An 18,952-nucleotide genomic window follows, 5' to 3' on the forward strand; every position below is an offset into this window, starting at 1 on the left:
CTTCCGTTTTGGCATGAACATTTAAATCCCTGATGAGAAGTGTCCTTGTAAAAGAAAAAATCAAAAAATAAATACCATCATGTGAGCTAGCTTAAACAAGCGTTTTTTGTGTGTGTGTGGGGGGGGGGGAGGTTGACGAAGTCGATCATTTGGTGTATTCATTAAAAAGTTTTGGTTCCTGCCTTGGTCGTGATATTTCAGTAGCTGTTAAAGTACTTTTATAACAGTTGATTTTCTTTTAAAGGAGATGTGAGACAAATCCATTTGGCTATTTTTATTGTTTTCGTTTTTTACTGGGAAAATTTTGTAATTTACGTTGTAAAGCGGTGTTAAAGGATAAACTTGGCTTACATTTGACTTCAGCTAAGAAACAAGCCAAAATGACAATAGCTTTGCACTCAATGTGCTGGAACACATTCCTGAGAACTCCTGTAATAGTACCTCATGTAGCAACCTCGCAACCTCATGTGAAGTTTTTTTTTAAGTGATTATGCTACTTTATGTTTTAGGGAAACTAAAAAAAAACGCAATGTGAGGATCTGGGGATCAGAACATTCAAGATCCACTGGATAGTCCAAAAGTGAATGTGTAGTGGTGAATCATGTGCAATTGGGAAATTGGTCTATTTTCCTCCAACTAGTAAATTGTTGCATGGTTACTTAATTCTTCAATGGACATACAAAAAATATTTTTTATAACATGGGGAGAGGAGATTTTTGTAGAGAAAGTAAAGAGAAAGTAGAGAGAAAGTGATTTTAAGGTAGAGAAAGACCTGTGCTGTGGGAAAAATTAATTATAAATATTATGTTTCCTTTAAACATGGAGAATGATATAGTCTTCGGTAGAACTTTTTAAACATAAATTATTATAGAGAAGTAAGAATAAAGTTTTACAGAAGACGTTTTGGTTTTCGTATTTGATATAACTCAGTATTAGCTTGTAAAAAAAAAAAAGGAAAACTGTAAAATAAAAAAAAAGGAAAACGCTGTGGACACGGAGTTGGCCCAAAATTAACTTGCTTGTTCGTTTATATTAGCGACGACCTTTTTAAACAAAGGTTTTAAACAAAGATAAAAAATCACTCTTTGAGGTTTTCGTTATAATAATATTATACATTAAAATTAAAAAAAAAACATTGACCTATTGACAATCAGCTGCAAATTCACTTACGCGGTGCGAATACACACATACATACATGCGTGTATTTAAAAACCAGTGGCCATATACACAAAAACAAATAAACAAAAAAAACAATAGGGAAAGAACAATAACACTTAACAAATTCAAACTACAGCTTCTTTCCGCGCCATCAGACTGTTCTCTATAAAACAACCTAACGCTCGAAGTTGTCCCCAAAACACCCGGTAGCAGCGGTGCATACCCATTGAAAAATTTATCCCTAAATTGCACCGAACTTTGGCATCCACTCAGAAAATGGTCCACCCCATCCCGAAACTCCCCACAGAGGGGGCAGGCACGCCTACTTCCCGAGCCATCCTCATCATAAGACTCCCAGTATCCTTTACGAAGTGGTATGCAATTTGCCCGCACCTGCAACCAATACTTAAGGGTTCTCCACGGTAGGTTCAGCTTCAAATAAAACTCCTCCCCGTACACATCTTTAATCTGTCTATAAAAATTCAGGCTACTCGACTTTTCCAGACCCGTTAGCCAAACCTGAATCTCTTGGTCCCGAAGGCGCGATGCAAATTTACCGAGGAAATCTTCAGGTTTATCTAGAGGACCCTGCCCCTCATTCCATGTCCATGATAAACCAGCATTATCCAACAGGGCTTTAATTTGTTTTGGCGCCTTTTTGGTAAAACTCAACATCTCTGTGTAGGCCGCTTTCGCCAGGCGGTTATCAGGCAAGCGCGTAACCTGTAACCAAAACTTAATCATTTGTATAGTCCTCATAAGACGTAGATCCTGCAAACTCAAATCACCCTTTAGGACCAAACTACTAAAATTATCTTGGAGGCCTATAACTCTTTTAAAATACATAAACTGCAGAGATTCCAGTTGTTTTACTGTAGTAGTCCCCCACAGCTCACATCCATAATGCGCAACAGGTAGGACTTTTGTCATAAAAAGGTACTTGTGCATCTTCATATTTTTTATTCCCATGATATGTTTTGTCGAAGTAGAGCAGAAGCACCTACCTTACTACGTGAAATCATCAATTTAATGAGCTCAGTCCGGTTCCCATTTGCTGCGACCATGAATCCCAGATATTTATAATTTGGGGTCACTTTTATTGTCTCATCTTTATAAGTAAAGAAATAATCCTGAGGTCCATTGGGCTTCCTACTTTGGAAGATGACAATATCTGTCTTAGATACGTTCAACTTCTTTGATTCTAGGTAAGATTCAGTTAAATTCAGAAGAGTTTGGAGTTCCTCGGCTGATTTGGCCACTAAAGCTGTGTCGTCAACCAACAGCAAAAAAGAAAATAGGGTATTTGCTAGTGACCCAACTGGGGCCCATCTCAATTCAAGGAACTCTGCAAAATCATTGATATAGAGACTAAAAAGCTTCGGTGACAACGTACATCTTTCCCAAGATCCTCTGAATGTTTTGGATGGCCTAGACGCACATTTTCAACCATAGAAACCCCAGATAAATTTATCTCATGCATGTTCATGAATGGCGTAATAAAAAACTTGTATAGGTATATCTCACTTTGAAAACGCAAAAAAATAGGTCTATTAATACTGTCAAATAGCTTTTCAAAGTCCACAAAATCAACCAAAAGCCTACCATTTTCCCTGCCATGTTTTCCAATAAGGGCCTGGAGTATAAATACACGATCTGTAGTTGAATAATCCTTTCGGCATCCTCCTTGGGTCTCACTGACAATATTTTCCTTCTCTAGAATATGAACTTAATAACACACTATAAGCAGGCACGGTTACTTCCACTATACCAGCACAAGGGGAATTGATAGCACTATTTTAAAAGGTTATGTTAATAAAAAGTATCACAATTGGCTATCTTTAATCTCTTCATGTTGTCCTGTTGGCTTAAAGTTTCACTTATGTGCATGGATAGTAAACAGCAGGTCAATGTTGTCAAAATAGGTTAGATGGAACTCCTTTTTCAATAGCTTTTAATAATTTAATCAACAAAATCAAAGCTCAAAATCAACTGGGAGGATGGGCCAACGGAGGCGGCCCATCCTCCCAGTTGATCGGTCAGTGAGGAACTGACGAGCACACAGTCAATGACATGAAGCACCATCTTGCTGAAAAACAGCGGTTGGTTGTCAACTAGTAGTGGTGCCAAATATTCGGTCAGAAGTCTGAGGTAGAGCATTCACAGTAATTATTACCTCCCCACATTTTTGTGAATTGACACCCTGATACATAATTTGGGCTTATGAGTAGCCATTTTTGAAGTAAACCGTTCAATCACAGGTGCCACCAAACCGATCCCTAATTTTGTCAGTTCCTCACAGACTGGTGGACTGAAAGGATGGGTCAACTCCATGGCCACCGCGTTCTCTAGATACCACTCTTTTGGACTTCTTTTTATGGGCCTCCATCGAAGAGGCTGCAGCGGACAGATCAAGGAACCAATTACCTTCTTGAAGTGCTTACCCTGTGTTAGCACAGGGGATTGTCGTTCTGCTTTCTAATTTGGGGCACAGGGATCGATCCCCACTGTGGCAAGCTTAGGTGACAAACCTTGCTACTTGTCCTCGTCGTAAAAAAAAAATGTTCGCCTGGCATCTGAAATTCAGATGTGACGTCCTAACTTTTTTAACCATAAGCTCCCCAGACCCAGGGGAATAAGCTGAGCTGCATTCTAGGGACGATCAGCAGGACAATGATCCTCCCTTCATCACCTCCTCCCATCGCCAAGGCAAACCTTTCACACCTTGATCCTCCTGATCTGATTATCCCTGTAAGTTATCGTTTCAAACAGTTCGCGGTAACGAACTGTAAGTAAGGAGCGACCCGGCTCAATAATAACCGAAACTCGAAAAAACAAATTTTGATACTAATAGATCCATCAAAAGAATCAGATTTTTATGCTGATTTCAAATACATAAGTTTCATCAAGTTTAGTCTTACCCATCAAAAGTTACGCGCCTGAAAAATTTGCCTTATTTTCGAGAAAATAGGAACCCCCCCCCCCCCCCTAAAAGTTAGAACCTTCATGAAAATCACGCCATCAGATTTAGCGTATCAGAGAACCCTATTGTAGAGGTTTCAAGCTCCTATCTGCAAAAATGTGGAATTTGGTATTTTTTGCCAGAAGAAAGATCACGGATGCGTTTTTTTTCTTTTTTTTTTTTTTTTTTTTTTCAGGGGTTATCGTATCGACCAGGTTGTCCTAGAATATCGCGGGAGAGCTCATTCGAACGAAAATTAGAAGTTCTAATGCCCTTTTGAGATAGCCCTTTTGTTCAGCATGGTCGAAAAATATAATAACTATGTCTTTGAGGGTGATTTAATCCCCCACAGTCCCCGAAGGAAGGGCTGCAAGTTATGAATTTTGCCCAGTGTTTATATATAGCATTGGTTATTGAAAAGTATACAGACGTTTTCAGGGGGGATTTTTCTGGTAGTGGGGGGGGGGGTAGATCGGGGGTTACTTGGGATGATCTTTCCATGGAGGACGTTTTCAGGGGGAAGGGACATTGCTATGAAGGGGCCCCCGGATTTCCCAGTATTATTTAGAAAAAACGATCAGAAATTAAATAAAAAAGAAAATACAAGTCTTCAACTGAAAAACTTAAAACGAACAGAAACTGTCACATATATGATTTGGTTCGCCCCCTAGTCAATACCTCGCTCTTTACGCTAAAGTTTTCTTAGTACTTTCATAAGAGCTATTAATTCTAATTAACGGCCTTTTTTATTAAGGGGTCATTCTTAAAGAATTGGAAAAAAAAAATCGAACTTAAGCGTAAGGAGCGAGGTATTGAATAGGGGGTGAACCCGCTAATATACCTAATAAAAATATACGAATATAGAAGCTTGTTATGTAAGTTAATTCGTAAGTTACGTATATTTATTACTGATAAAAACGTTCGTAATTAAAATTAAACAACTTTCGAGAAAGCCATTTAGCCGAAAAAAAAGAAAAATTAATATGAAAATTTCGTTTTAATTATTCATGTATGGTAAGCCAAAATCAAAACCTACATTAATTCAAAAACGTTCAGAAATTAAATTACCTAAAAAAACAAGTTTTTTAATGAAAGTAAGGAGCGACATGAAAACTTAAAACGAACAAGAATTATTCCGTATATGAAAGGGGCTGCCCCCTCCTCAACGCCTCGCTCTTTATGCTAAAGTTTGACTCTTTCTCACAACTCTACTTTTTAAAACAATATAAAAGACTTAGCGTATAGAGCGAAGTGTTGAAGAGGGGGCACCCCCTTCCATATACGGAATAATTTCTGTTCGTTTTAAGTTTTAATGTCGCTCCTTACTTTCAGTTAAAAAAAACTTGTTCTTTTTTTTTTATTTAATTTGGTAATAAACCCCAGACGTGTGAAAATGTCAGATTTACGCGTAATGGCGACAGTATGGTCAGGTTGTTGAAATATGATTTGACTGTCAACTTCTATCAGCATGTCTAGACTGGAGAGTTGAACTTGATCAAGTTACCTCGTCATTCCAAAGGTTTATGTTTGTGAGTTGGCCTTGAAGTGATGTGCAGATTTACTGTAATAATAAACAAGTATTTTTACTTGCTTAAACTTGCAGAGAAGAACTGATTTGGCGGATTTAACTTTTGGTACTTTTTACCAGATTGCAATTTTAAAAAGGCGACTATATTTGTCTCTCCAGAAATGAGGAATAATGTCGGCATAAAATAATGGCCTTGCAAATAATGGGTAATTAATAGCCATAATAATGACTTACTAAAATACGTCATTGATTTAAACCAATGGAATCGAAGCACACTTTTTGCCATAGAATTATCTCAAAAAGTGTAAATTCTCTTTGGTGTTAATTTGCAATACGTCATAGATATTAACCAATGGAATTGAAGCATACATTTTGCCATAGAATTATAGGAACGTAATGTCTCTTTTTCTATTTGGTGTTAATTTATAATGCGTCATAGATATAAACCAATGAGTTTGAATGACACTTTATGCCCTAGAATTATAGAAACGTAATATCTCTTTTTCTCTTTGGACAGAAGGACATTTTTTGTCATAGAATTACCTAAACACTTGTAAATTCTCTTTGGTGTTAATTTGCAATGCGTCATAGATATAAACCAATGGAATTGAAGCATACTTTTTTGCCATAGAATTATAGGAATTTATTGACTCTTTTTCTGTTTGGTGTCAATTTGCAACATGTTATATATATAAACCTATGGAATCGAAGCACACTTTACCATATAATTAAAGCAACGCAATGTCTCTTTTTCTCTTTGGTGTTAATTGGTAATATGTCATGGATATAAACCAATGGAATTTGAGTACACTTGTTGTCATAGAATTAGAGAAAAGTAATGTCTCTTTTTCTGTTTGGTGTCAATTTGTAACACGTCATATATATGAACCTATGGAATCGAAGCACACTTTGCTATAGAATTATAGCAATGTAAGGTCTCTTTTTCTCTTTGGTGTTAATTGGTAATATGGCATGGATATAAACCAATGGAATTGGAGTACACTTGTTGTCATAGAATTGCAGGAAAGTAGTGTCTCTTTTTCTCTTTGGTGTTAATTTGTAACAAATTCCTTCTTAGTTTTAAAAACTTGTTTAATAGCTTTCCTAGAGAAAAATAGCGCTAACACGAGGTTTCCAAAATTGTTGTAAGTGTTGACTCTTTTTTGGCACGAAATGACTTTAAAAATGAGAAACCTCACGAAAACGTTTTGTTTCAAATAATATTTATGTAAATGTAACCTAGATAAGCTTAGTGTTAGTTTCAAAATATAATTTTAATAGTGTCAAAATAACTTCATAGTCCAGAAATATTAACGTTAAATATTTTTAACGTCATTTTATTTTTTTTATAATTCGAATCACATTTAAAGTTAATTGCAACAAATAAGTGTCAAAGAAATAAGAAAATAGGTCAATAGAAATAAGTGTCAAAGAAATAAGGTAAATAGAAATAAGAAAATAGGTAAATAGAAATAAGTGTCAAAGAAATAAGGTAAATAGAAATAAGAAAATAGGTAAATAGAAATAAGTGTCAAAGAAATAAGGTAAATAGAAATAAAGAAATAAGCGTCATTTCGAAAATCTCGTCTGCTAATGCGTAACAAATGGTGCTTTTTATTTTTATTTTTATTATTATTTTTTCCCAGTTACGAAGCCGAGCCCTTTTTCCCGGTGATTCTGAAATAGACCAGTTATTCCGAGTATTTAGAACACTAGGAACGCCAGATGAATCAAATTGGGAGCAAATCACGGAGCTGCCTGACTACAAACCAACATTCCCGAAATGGCCTCCCTCCAACCTTCGAGAATCAATACCAGCTCTAGATACTGATGGACTGGACTTGCTTCTAGTAAGTCTTCATTTTTCAATTTAATATTAATATATTGAGATAGGTGTACAAACAATGCTTTGAAGAACGTTTGACATTATACGTTTTCTGACATTATCTAAATCTATTTGACTACTAACATTTTAACGTACAACGTTACAACGTTGAAATTAGCAGCTGCACATCACTATCCACCCCACCTCCTCCTTTTCTACCCCACTACACACAGAGCTACACAGTTTTCTTCCTTTCATGAAGTTTCTACTTCCTTTGAAGTAACAATGACATTAAAATAAAAATATATTCTAATCCCTAGACCTATTTTAGGTCTATTCATTCGTTTTTAAAATTAGTTTTCTTAAACTTGGAATTTGGGTTTCCTTGCGACGGGCAGAGTTGAACCTGAGTGTCTTTGATTTAAACACCTGGTCCGATCCATTGCGCCGTCACAAGGTGATAGGTTTCTTACCCCCGTAATATTCTATTGAAGAGCTGTAGTACTTCTCTTTAAGCTCTTAGTAAAAATCATTTTAATCGTATTTTAGACATTCCGATGCATAATACAGAGAATATAAAAATCATCAATGTTTACATTTACTGTCTACAAATATGCAAATTGATTAATTGAACAATTTAATTAATTAACTGAGCAAATAATTAATAATAATAATATAAAATAATTAAGAACAAATAATTAATTGAAAATTAATTTGTCTTGTCATAATTTTGGAGTGATTTCTACAGAATCAATGACGTTTTTTCATAGAGTATAATGTCATAATGATAAATTGCGTAACCAAAAAGTAAATACACTAAACTGAATTAAAAAAAAACATATTCTATTGAACAAAACTATCGAAATCTATTAGAATTTATTTATTTTTTAAAATTTAGCTTTTTAAAATTAAACCATATAGTTCCGCGATTAACTTCAAACCAAGATGATGCTTTTGTCCGATGCAAATGTAGCGTAAGATTTTTTTTGTATGTTGTTTTAGAATCATAAAGATTTTAGGGCAGTACCATATTTTTCGTCAGTGTTGCCACTTTTAATCGTAAAATGAATAAGCACAACTACTTAATTAAATTTACGATGCTCTTTGTTTCTAGAATATCAAGAATATTTTGGTGGCACTTGCCCCGGGGGGCAGAAATTCGAAAGGCGCGAAATTTTAAATATATACTCTTATGGTTACAATGATTTTATAATTTTTGAAAATATTTTTATTAAAAAAAGTAGATGGCACAGTTTGCAGTACGTATAAGGAAATTGAATATGAAATCTTCATTTTTCCCATATCTTAGCCACTACTCAATGCAAATAAAAGTAACTAGATCGAATTTAATTAATTCTAGTGTTTTTGTGATTTGCACACATAAAAAAAATTTTATATTTTTAATTTTTTTAAATATTTTTTTTTTTACGCATAAAACGCGTGAAAAAATTGTTTGTACGGTATTCATTTTTGTTACGTTTTTACGAGTCAGATATTGGTTATCTGTTTACCATCATGTGAATACCATGTTAACTTATGGACCATTTTATGACCAATTACTGTATTGGTTATACCTACAAAATTGGAGCAGTCTATAGCCTTTACTGATTTCGATTCCTACACCAAATATGGTGAACACCGCGGAATATGTCCGTCGCAACACTTGTCCTATACACCTCTAAGAACGCTCGGTATAATAAACGGTTTGTAAAAGACGTCAAGCGTGTCTCGGGGCTATAAGGCCGTTTGACTTAACAAAGCGTATCAGAACGTTGAAGTGTACTAAAGTAGAGGTAGATCAAAATTTCTGAATATTGGTAATATTGTTCTGGTAATTTTATTTCAGGCAATATTGTAATTTTGAATATTTGAATATTGTCTTCGGTTAAAGCTTTAAACGCACACACATGATTTTACTTCAAGTGATAGTCCAACATTTGGACATTTCATACTGAAAAGAAGAAAATCGGCACTGATTTACCAAACCGGCGCCGTAAAAAGCTGCATGTGTTCTGGGCTTTAGACTCGGTAACGTTTGTACAGACCCACAGGCCAAATGATGTTGCTTTCTGAAACATTAGATAAACTGTTAATTAAAAGAGAATGTGAATTAAAGAGAAAAGCATAGGCAAATAGGTGATATGCTGTAAGAGAAGGGCTAGTTGAATACAAATTCAGCACTCAATTACACTTTAACACTTCACAACAAAATTAATGAGTACAATTAACAATTATATTGCTTTCTTTTGCCTGCTGACAGTAAAATATCCAATTTTACCATTTACAACACTAACTACTACTACTGAGGCTAAGGGTATTAAGTTGAAACTTTCAGGGAATGTGGAACTAAATCATCTCAAAAACAACTCTGCTAGCGTTTTGCTAAAAATCCTTTTCTGAACTAAAACTAGTCAAATGACTAGTTTAAAAAATGTTAATTGTTCTTACATTTTAACCCTTACTTGAATGGCCTTTAATTCTTATGAAGATTCTCTAAATCAGCTTTATTAAACTTCCTTCGAAATCAGATGACCTTACCAGGGAGTTAGAACCAACATGCCTATAGTTTGACTTTCAACGTCATGTTCTTTCTCCCGACATTAGCCACATTCCAACTAAATGCCACACTAGATTAACTAATAAGATTGTCAATAGTCTTTTACTTAAAGAAAATATCACTTTGGCAACAGAAAAGACTTAGCTATGATAATTAAAAGTGCAGATGTATGCCATTTTGGTAGAAAATGACTTATATATTTGTCATAAGTAAATTAAGCACGAAGAATTGAACGGTGCTAAGCCCGAGGAATTAAATGGTGCAGTCAGAATTGTCATATCTTATTCCGTTACAAAGATAAAAGGAGACATAAGCAAGTGGCGCATGTCGTGCATTTAATTATCGCGGCCGAAAAGTGACTTACGCTATTTTGTAACTTTTCAGGAGAGCCAAAAACGGAAAAACGTTTCTCGGCTGCAGTGGCTCTAAAGGATGGGACTAATGGAGATAAAGGGAACATATTGTAAACATATTGTAAAAGTTACAAACGCTATTTTGTAACTTTTCAGGAGAGCCAAAAACGGAAAAACGTTTCTCGGCTGCAGTGGCTCTAAAGGATGGGACTAATGGAGATAAAGGGAACATATTGTAAACATATTGTAAAAGTTACAAACGCTATTTTGTAACTTTTCAGGAGAGCCAAAAACGGAAAAACGTTTCTCGGCTGCAGTGGCTCTAAAGGATGGGACTAATGGAGATAAAGGGAACATATTGTAAACTAACTTTATATACTCTTTATATGCTCTATAACTTTAGCTTTATAACTTTATCTAACTTTATATGCTCTTTTCAGTGGTTTAAATTAAATTCAAGTATTTCGAGCGAATTCAAAAATTATTAAAATAGTGACGAAGACCACACTGCCTTTCCATAACTAACAACAAAAGTACGAAGAACAATAGGGAAATGGCTTAATTCGCTGAAGTAAGGGTGCCAGGACTGCTTTGAAAAATTTTTAAATTTTTGGTTTTATTGGTCGCATGTTGTTGTGAGTCTTTTTTCTTTCATATATTTTTGTCTTGCTGAGGACGGCCCTTGTACAAAGAGCCGAAATATTCATTCAAATTATCTTTTGTTGTTATCAAATTTCTTCGTACTTTTGTTGTTTGTTGAAAATTATTATTTTCGAAAACTTTTTTCATTTTATGGTGTATGTCTCCTTTTCCCTTGACAAAAAAGGAGACAAATGCCAGGTCCCCATGCTATAGCTCCATAAGATATTCCTCTTCTGTCAAAACTGACGTATGTCTCTTTTTTATCTTTGTTGCGGCACAAGATAGGACAATTCTGACTACATCATTCGATTCCTCGTGTTCAGTTTACCCACGACACATATAATTCATTTTTACCAAAATGGCATTTGTTGTTCTTTTAATTGTCACCAACATGCTGTATTTCCTGTGTATAGTACTTTATTGATCATTTTAACATTTGATTTTACAATTGAACAGTTCATTCTTGGCGTTCCTTCATCTCTTCAGCATCATGTTTAAAAAAGTCTTAAAATAGAATATTGAATATTAATTTAATATTAAATTAATGGAATATAAATAATTATACGAGGTTAAACTAGAAGATATTAAATTAATTGTTGGCAATATAGGCTGGCAATCTCCAATCAAAGAGCCAAATTATGCCAAATCAAGAATATAATTTTATTTTTTATTATTGTTATTATTGGTTTGTAGAAATCTAAAATGTGAATATCAAAAATAATTTTATGCATCAACGCAAATGAACAAAGCTAAATTTGAAGCTGGGCAGAGACAAAGCCGCTTAAGCAGTAAAATATGTATTGTATTTGAATTGGGACCAGTGAGCCGTTCAGAAGTCAAATTAAAAAAGTCACTTTTGATTTTACAAAGTGATGGTGTGTTTTAATTTTGTATATTCATAAAGATGAGAATTGACTTTAACAAACGACAGGGACACCTCACCCCGGTCTATTCAGAGCTTAACTGTTTACCCCTTTACATGAAGTTCAAACTTCATTTAAATCTTTGGTACTTGTTAGCTATTCCGACCACACTCAAGAAGTGAAGTTCGGTTAATCATAATGAAATATACCAAAATATTATGAAAATATAACACTTTAGAAGCAAAAGTATGGAAATTAGAGCCAAGAATTATAAAGAGCAGGCCGCCCGATACGCACTATATTAAATACCTAGCCTAACCAACTTTATAAATTAAATATTTAATTAAAATATACCTGATAGTAGTTTATCTCACTGAAACTAAGCTAACTATTTCCAAATAGCACCAAATCTTTTTTGATGACCCTTTCCAACTTTATTCGAAAGGAAGGGGACAAAGATTTTTTTTTTTTTTTTTTTTTTTTTTTTTTTCTTAATGAGTATACATGAAAATTATTTTCCAAGTCCTTCCCCAATTGGCACCCATACAATGAAAAAAAAAACGTGTCTTTGGCAGTGCTGCACAGCTTTCTTTTGCAGTGCTGCACAGCTGCCATAAGAGAAAGGAGGGGTAGGTCCTTTCTAATTCAGGATCCGAAAGGAGAAAGCTTGGAAATATAAGCCAGTGATATTTTTTATTATGTCATTCTTTTTTTATTGCGTCATTTTTTTATTACATCATTACGTCTTTTTTTCAGAAATTGCTTACGTATGATCCGGCTCGACGGATTTCAGCAAAGCGTGCCTTAACTCACCGATATTTTGATGACGTATCCATAGAGAAATGCAGACCACCCATTCAATAATGATTTTTTCTTTCTTTTTTATACGTGAAAATTACGTGTTGTATACTGACAGAAAGTACGTTTGATTTACAACAAAATAAATTGTTTTTCGTTAATTAATTTTTTTTTCGAATTACTATTATTAGATTTGCGTTTGCAAATTGCTTGTATTCAATGTGGCGAGGTTGGGCTAGTATTCCCCAATTTGCAAATTGCTTTTGCTACTCCTTCGAGAATTACCTTATTCTCCTTTGCCGTCAGATGTGTGCCCAGAAAGAACAATCCTTGACAATCTTCAGAAGGGCCCTTCTCTAATATTCTGCGGGACTACATCTGATCTCTAAGTTTAGTTAAAATTTTAGGATATTGTCGAGCTTCTCCTAAAGTCTATCAATCAGGCCTTGGGTAATTAGACTTATTTGGCTAAGATCAAAGGAAAAGAACTTACTATGAATGTATAAATGAAACCTGTAATGAACAGAAACTAAAGTGGATCCAGTCAAACTTAAATAAAAAACCTGCAGAATAAGGGTAGTTTAGTTAAAAGAGCTTTAGAATATATATGCTATCAGAATCATTTTTCTGTAATAAAAAGGAAGGTATCACCCTGCAGCAACCTTATTCCGGGTTAGTCTAAATGAATGGAGAAGAGCGATCTATTCATACCTCCCTATACTTATCTAAAGACTCATGGAGACCTAAATATTTTGGGCATCGAAATGCACTCTTTTAGACATCTGCCCCTCCCCCCTCTATATCTTACACAATGACCCACCGCCCCTCCCTCATGAAAGTTGATGCATAATTATGCACTTTTCTTCGTTCTATCTCTTTGCCGTAATTTCCCTTTGGCTCCTCAATATTACATTTGGGGATATTTTTTCTTGGGGGGGGGGGGGGTATAAGCTGGACACAAATACAGATGTCCAACAGTTTTATGTTCTGATTTCAAAGAAAGGGGTTAGGTAGTATGCGTGTATTGAAGCTACTTGTAATGAATATGAATGTTATAGAAGACAATGCTGCCATGTCTATTAAACTATAAATTAATTCAAATGATCAATTTATGTTTTTGAATCAATATTTGTTCAACATATAACTGATAAGTAATCGCAAGAAAATTTATGATTATTCCATAAATTATATTTAAGTCTCCTAAATTTCTTTTGTTAAGATCAAATGTTGCAAATAAGCTTGCTTTTAATGGGTAGTATTCGTGAAAACATTTTGGGAAGAAAAAGAAGACAGGCGAGCAGAAGCATCAAATTTATTCGTTATAAAAAAAATGTTCAGTTGGACATATGTTTCATATAAGTTTTGCCATGAGTAAAACTAACGATTATAGACTGTTGCTTAGTTCCAAACTAGCTATTAAATTAGTAGATTGTTGGTCATTGAATCGGTATTTGTATGATATACCCCCTACCTAATAGCGTAATAAGATAAGATTTATTGCTGAAAAATGGCTATCACAATCCCAAAAAGGCAAAATTCGCACTTTAGCGTCAAATACAGCGAAAAAAGAACAACAAAAACAAACAATCAAACAACAACAGAAAATTATAAAAGGGTCAATGTCAAATACGTAAAAACAAAGAACAAAGTAAACTCATAAAATTAGAAGGCCAATGTCGTCAGCAAAAATATAACAACGTCAAACGTCAGCAAACAAAAAAAAACATAAGTTAGTTGGTGACTAACAAACATAAATATAAAAACCCCAAATTTGCAAAATGGGCATTAAATTAATAACTATGAGGTAAAGAGCGAGTGAGGGGGGGGGGGGGGCAACGGAGATTTAGTGGTTGAAAATGTCAACTATGTAAGGGATAAAAGTTCTTATATATCTTTCCGTGCAAACACTTATTGGGGCGAAAAGGGGGATTTTTGTTGACACAGAACGCGGGAGGCGGGGTCGAAGCGGGTCTGCATGCCTAGTGTGTTTTTATAATTATTTTGCATATCATATATTAAGAATTGTTTCCTAACTTCACGCTGTGAAAATACTCCCCACCCCCCCCCCCCTAATGTGCAAAAATATAGCCTAAATTATATAACAATGGTATAATAGAATAAAGAAAATTTGTGGGAAAACACAAAATAATATAGATTTCCATTTCCTAGAAGACCCTTCAGTTACAGCCAATGATCTGAACAGGTTTCTTTCTTCCATAGTTCAGAACTTCCCTCCCCTTTCTTTTGACACTCCTTATTATTTGTGCTCTCAATTTTTCCGTTATTTCGCCCTCGGATGAGGAGGCAAAAATTAAGAACATTAAAAAGTGTAGTACATGTCCATTAGACATTCCGATTGTACTAATTAAAGCCTTTGCCGACAACCTCTCAGAGCCTTTGTCCTTACCTTTTAATGAAATTACCTCTACTGGTAAATTTCCAAATTGTTGGAAATTAGGTTTTATTACTCCCGTAAAAAAGAAAGGTAATAATCAAGATTTTGATGGTGTCCGTCCCATTACTCTTACTCCGGTTTTTTCGAAGTTATATGAAAGCTTTTTAGCTGAGTGGTTGAAAGTAAAGATAATCCCAAATGTTGACCAAAGATAATTCGGAATACGCTCTACATCTACTACCCACTATCTTGTTTACCTTAGGGACACAATATACAACACACTCGAAAAACCCAATACCTGGCTCAATGTTATCGCTGTTGACTTGCAAAAAGCTTTTGATTTAATCAACCACAATATACTATTAGAACAGCTATCTAATGAATTTCAAGTTGACCCTTATTTAATTAGAATAATTGCGTCTTTCCTCTCTAATAGAACGCAAGTCGTGAAATACCTGAATGTATATTCTGATCCCTTCCAAATTAAAATGATGTACCCCAAGGAGCCATCTTAGGTCCAAATTCATTTCTTACAATGATAAACAACCTTGGTGTTTATTTTCCGGATAGCTGGAAATTTTTCGATGATCCTAATGTCTTTCAGATATGTTCCAAAAATCCCAAAAGCAGCCCAATGGAAAACTCGGATACAGCATGTGTCACAGCTTTTACAGTTGGTTTGAAAGTCAACCCTTTAAGACCATCTGTTCTTGGTGGTGATGTCACTGAAAATTCCCCTTCTTTCTCCTGTGTAATCCCCCCTGAAAATTCTGTTACAATCCTTAAATTAATGGGTGTTACCAATTCAAGCAACTTACAATGGGATTGTCACATTAATGATATTTTACAGCGTGCAAATGCCGTATATTCCCTCCTTAAACTCCTCTATAAAAATTAATATTCTAAATTACATTGATTCAGGATTTTCTTCTCATTTGTACGACCATTCCTTGAGGACACTTTGCCAGTTCGGCGTCCAGGTATCTGCATTAAATGGTTTAACAGAATAGAGACAGTACAAAAAAGGTGCCTAAGAATTATCTTCAATGAGGGTAAAGTACCTTATATATCCCTTCTTAGGAGAGCTAATCTTGTCACCCTTAAGGAAAGGAGTGCAAAAATTACCTTGCGTTTTGCTAACAATGCCCTTCATAACCCTCGAACAACTCCCCTTTTCCCCTGTCAATATTTACCCCGCCTCCCGCGTTCTGTGTCAACAAAAATCCCCCTTCTCACCCCAATAAGAGTTTGCACTGAAAGATATAGAAGGACTTTTATCCCTTACATAGTTGACATTTTCAACCACTGAATCTCCGCTGCCTCCCCCCCCCCCACTCACACTTTACCTTATAGTTATTAAGTTTAATGCCCATTTTGCAAATCTGGAGGTTTTATATTAATGTGTTTTAGTAACAAACTAACTTATATTTTTGTCTTTATTCTACTTTTTCGCATTGAGTTTTTTTTTTTGGGGGGGGGGCATTTCTTCTGAGTTGAAATTGGCCTTCTAATTTTATGAGTTTACTTTGTTTTCGTTTTTAATTGTTTACGTATTTGACATTGACCTTTTTATAATTTACTGTTGTTGTTTGATTGTTTGTTTTGTTGTTCTTTTTTCGCTGTATTTGACGCTAAAGTGCGAATTCGGCCCTTTTGGGCTTGTGATAGCCATTTTTCAGCAATAAATCTTATCTTATATATTTTCCATCTATTCTGTCACTTTTCTTTGTGTTGTCTCATGCTAAGCTGAAAGAAACTAACAAAAAAACCGGTTCTATAATGTGTCACTGAATGAACAACTTGAGCGGTGGGGGATTTATCATACAAGTAGCATTGAATCTTTTTATAAGTGTGTATTGAGGACTACTTAAAACTTCAAAGTACATCGGAGGTCAGTGGACTATTGTCATCAATCGTGTGTTGTTTTAATTATGGTTTTAACATAATGGCGTAATAACATTTTAATATAATAACATTTTATCTAATGTGCACCTTCCTTTCTTTTTACACTTTGAAACTCGTTGGAAAAAAATCCATAAGTAATGCCATCTATTTACTCAACATGTTTCCCTCAGCTGACTCCCAGGGGCGTCGTCTGGGGATGGCAAGGGGGGGGCAGTTGCCCTCCAATAATGCGGAGAGAAAATATTATACATCCCATGCCCTTTGACTATCCAGATATGGACCCCTCTTGCCCCCCCCCCCATAAAAATGCTGGAGATTCGCCCCAGCTGACTCCTATGTGCAGAAAAATGCAGAGTGGGGAAATCTGTTAATGGATGCAAAAATAAGTTCTAAAAAAAATCTTTTCTCAAAGATATCCAAGACGAAAATTGTGACAAATGACAAATATTTCCCCGGAACTAGGTATCCTCCAAAAGGTATTATTTTGAAGTCTTGTCCCAGTGGAGCCGTCTCAAGCCAGGTCATGTCTGTAAAAGCGCTGAATACGAAAAAGATGCTTCTCTTCTTTAGATGTAGGACAGTAGGGAGGTTTCTGAAATACCGTTATACGCTATTGCGCTCACCTTATTCTTTTAGGGTAACCTTAAATGATGATAATGGTGTAAAATAAGGTAAAAATCTTCCGTTTAGATTTTTGGTCTCTGATCTTTTACGCTATTCTGAGGGCTGTGGGATACGTTGGTCAGCTGTAACTTAAAATGTAAGAAGCTCAGCGTTCTTGTGCGTAGTTTGTCAAACTGCAAGAACTTCAGGATTCTAAAGATAATTTTTATTTCCAAATAAAGCTATTAAGTCAATTAAATAAAGTCATTTAATGAATTAATAAGACTTGCAAGTTTTGGACTGCATGTTCAGGATTTAAGTGTAATGGAACATATTTCAAATAATCATGGTAATTATTTCAAGGTGGGGCTTAAATCACTTTAATTTGATGAGTTTCAATATTCTGTTTAGCTAAACATAGTAAATCCTGTTATGCAGATTTATTCATAGATAATTTTGCTCTTTCAGTCTAAACCTAACACAAGACAAGGCCGCACCCCGCGGGGGGGGGGGGTCGAAGCTCCCCCCGAAATGTTTGTCTGACTCGTAAAAACGTAACAAAAATGGACATAAACAAATTTTGTATGCGTTTTTTGAGGTTTTTTTGTGTAAACCCCCCTTTCCGAATTTTTTTTTTTTAGTAAAACCCCCTCCGAAAAAAAAATCCTGGGTAAGGCCTTGACGTAAGATACAAAGTCTTGCTCAAATAATTCATCAAGTATTCCAATTCCGAATTCTTAACTGTATCTTAGTTCTGAAACTAATGAACAAACGAAACATAAAAGACCTATCATGTACAGCCAAGGCCCTACCCAGAAGGGGGCTTAGGGGGGTTTGAACCTTCCCCGAAATGTTTGTCTGACTCGTAAAAACGTAACAAAAATGGATATAAACAAATGTATGCGTTTTTTGAGTTTTTTTGTGTACCCCCCCCCCCCCTCCGAAATTTTTTTTTAGTAAAACCACCTCCGAAAAAAAAATCCTGGGTACGGCCTTGTGTACAGCTTCACCAAAAACTAGGTTAAGTTACGAAACTAGGTCACTAATTGATAGTAACTTTCTTTCTATTTAAATATACTAAGTCGATTAGATTTTATCTAAATTTATTCTGTTATTTATAATGAGCAAAATAATAATATAAGGAACAAAATAATAATCAGTGAAATAGAACTTTGTTAATAGCTTTTAAAGTTACTGCATTATTTAGAATAAGCGGGAGATGAGCACAAAATAAATTCAGAAACTTCAACTTCTGTACGCTATTTTGTATAACGTTTTACCTTATTAGCGTTCAGCAAATTTGGTTTCAGAAGCCTCCCTATTACTATATGCATCAAAGACTTTCAGATTGGGGTATATTTATCCT

The 18,952-nt window shown here is 35.0% G+C and overlaps 1 protein-coding gene across 1 annotated transcript in view; it reads left to right on the forward strand.

Annotated features, from left to right (window-relative positions):
* LOC148943081 (cyclin-dependent kinase 2-like) overlaps positions 1-12,836 on the forward strand; it is a 36,035-nt gene extending 23,199 nt beyond the window's left edge. The window contains exons 4-5 of the mRNA XM_089102632.1: positions 7,292-7,495; positions 12,642-12,836. Of these exons, the coding sequence (XP_088958758.1) occupies positions 7,292-7,495; positions 12,642-12,749 (312 nt within the window). The 3' untranslated portion in view covers positions 12,750-12,836. The remainder of the gene's footprint in view (positions 1-7,291; positions 7,496-12,641) is intronic.
* Positions 12,837-18,952: the final 6,116 nt, after the last annotated feature.

Source organism: Artemia sp. Qi Xiang Cuo, chromosome 16 (assembly GCF_049724085.1).
Source record: "Artemia sp. Qi Xiang Cuo chromosome 16, ASM4972408v1, whole genome shotgun sequence".
NCBI classification, from domain to species: domain Eukaryota; kingdom Metazoa; phylum Arthropoda; class Branchiopoda; order Anostraca; family Artemiidae; genus Artemia; species Artemia sp. Qi Xiang Cuo.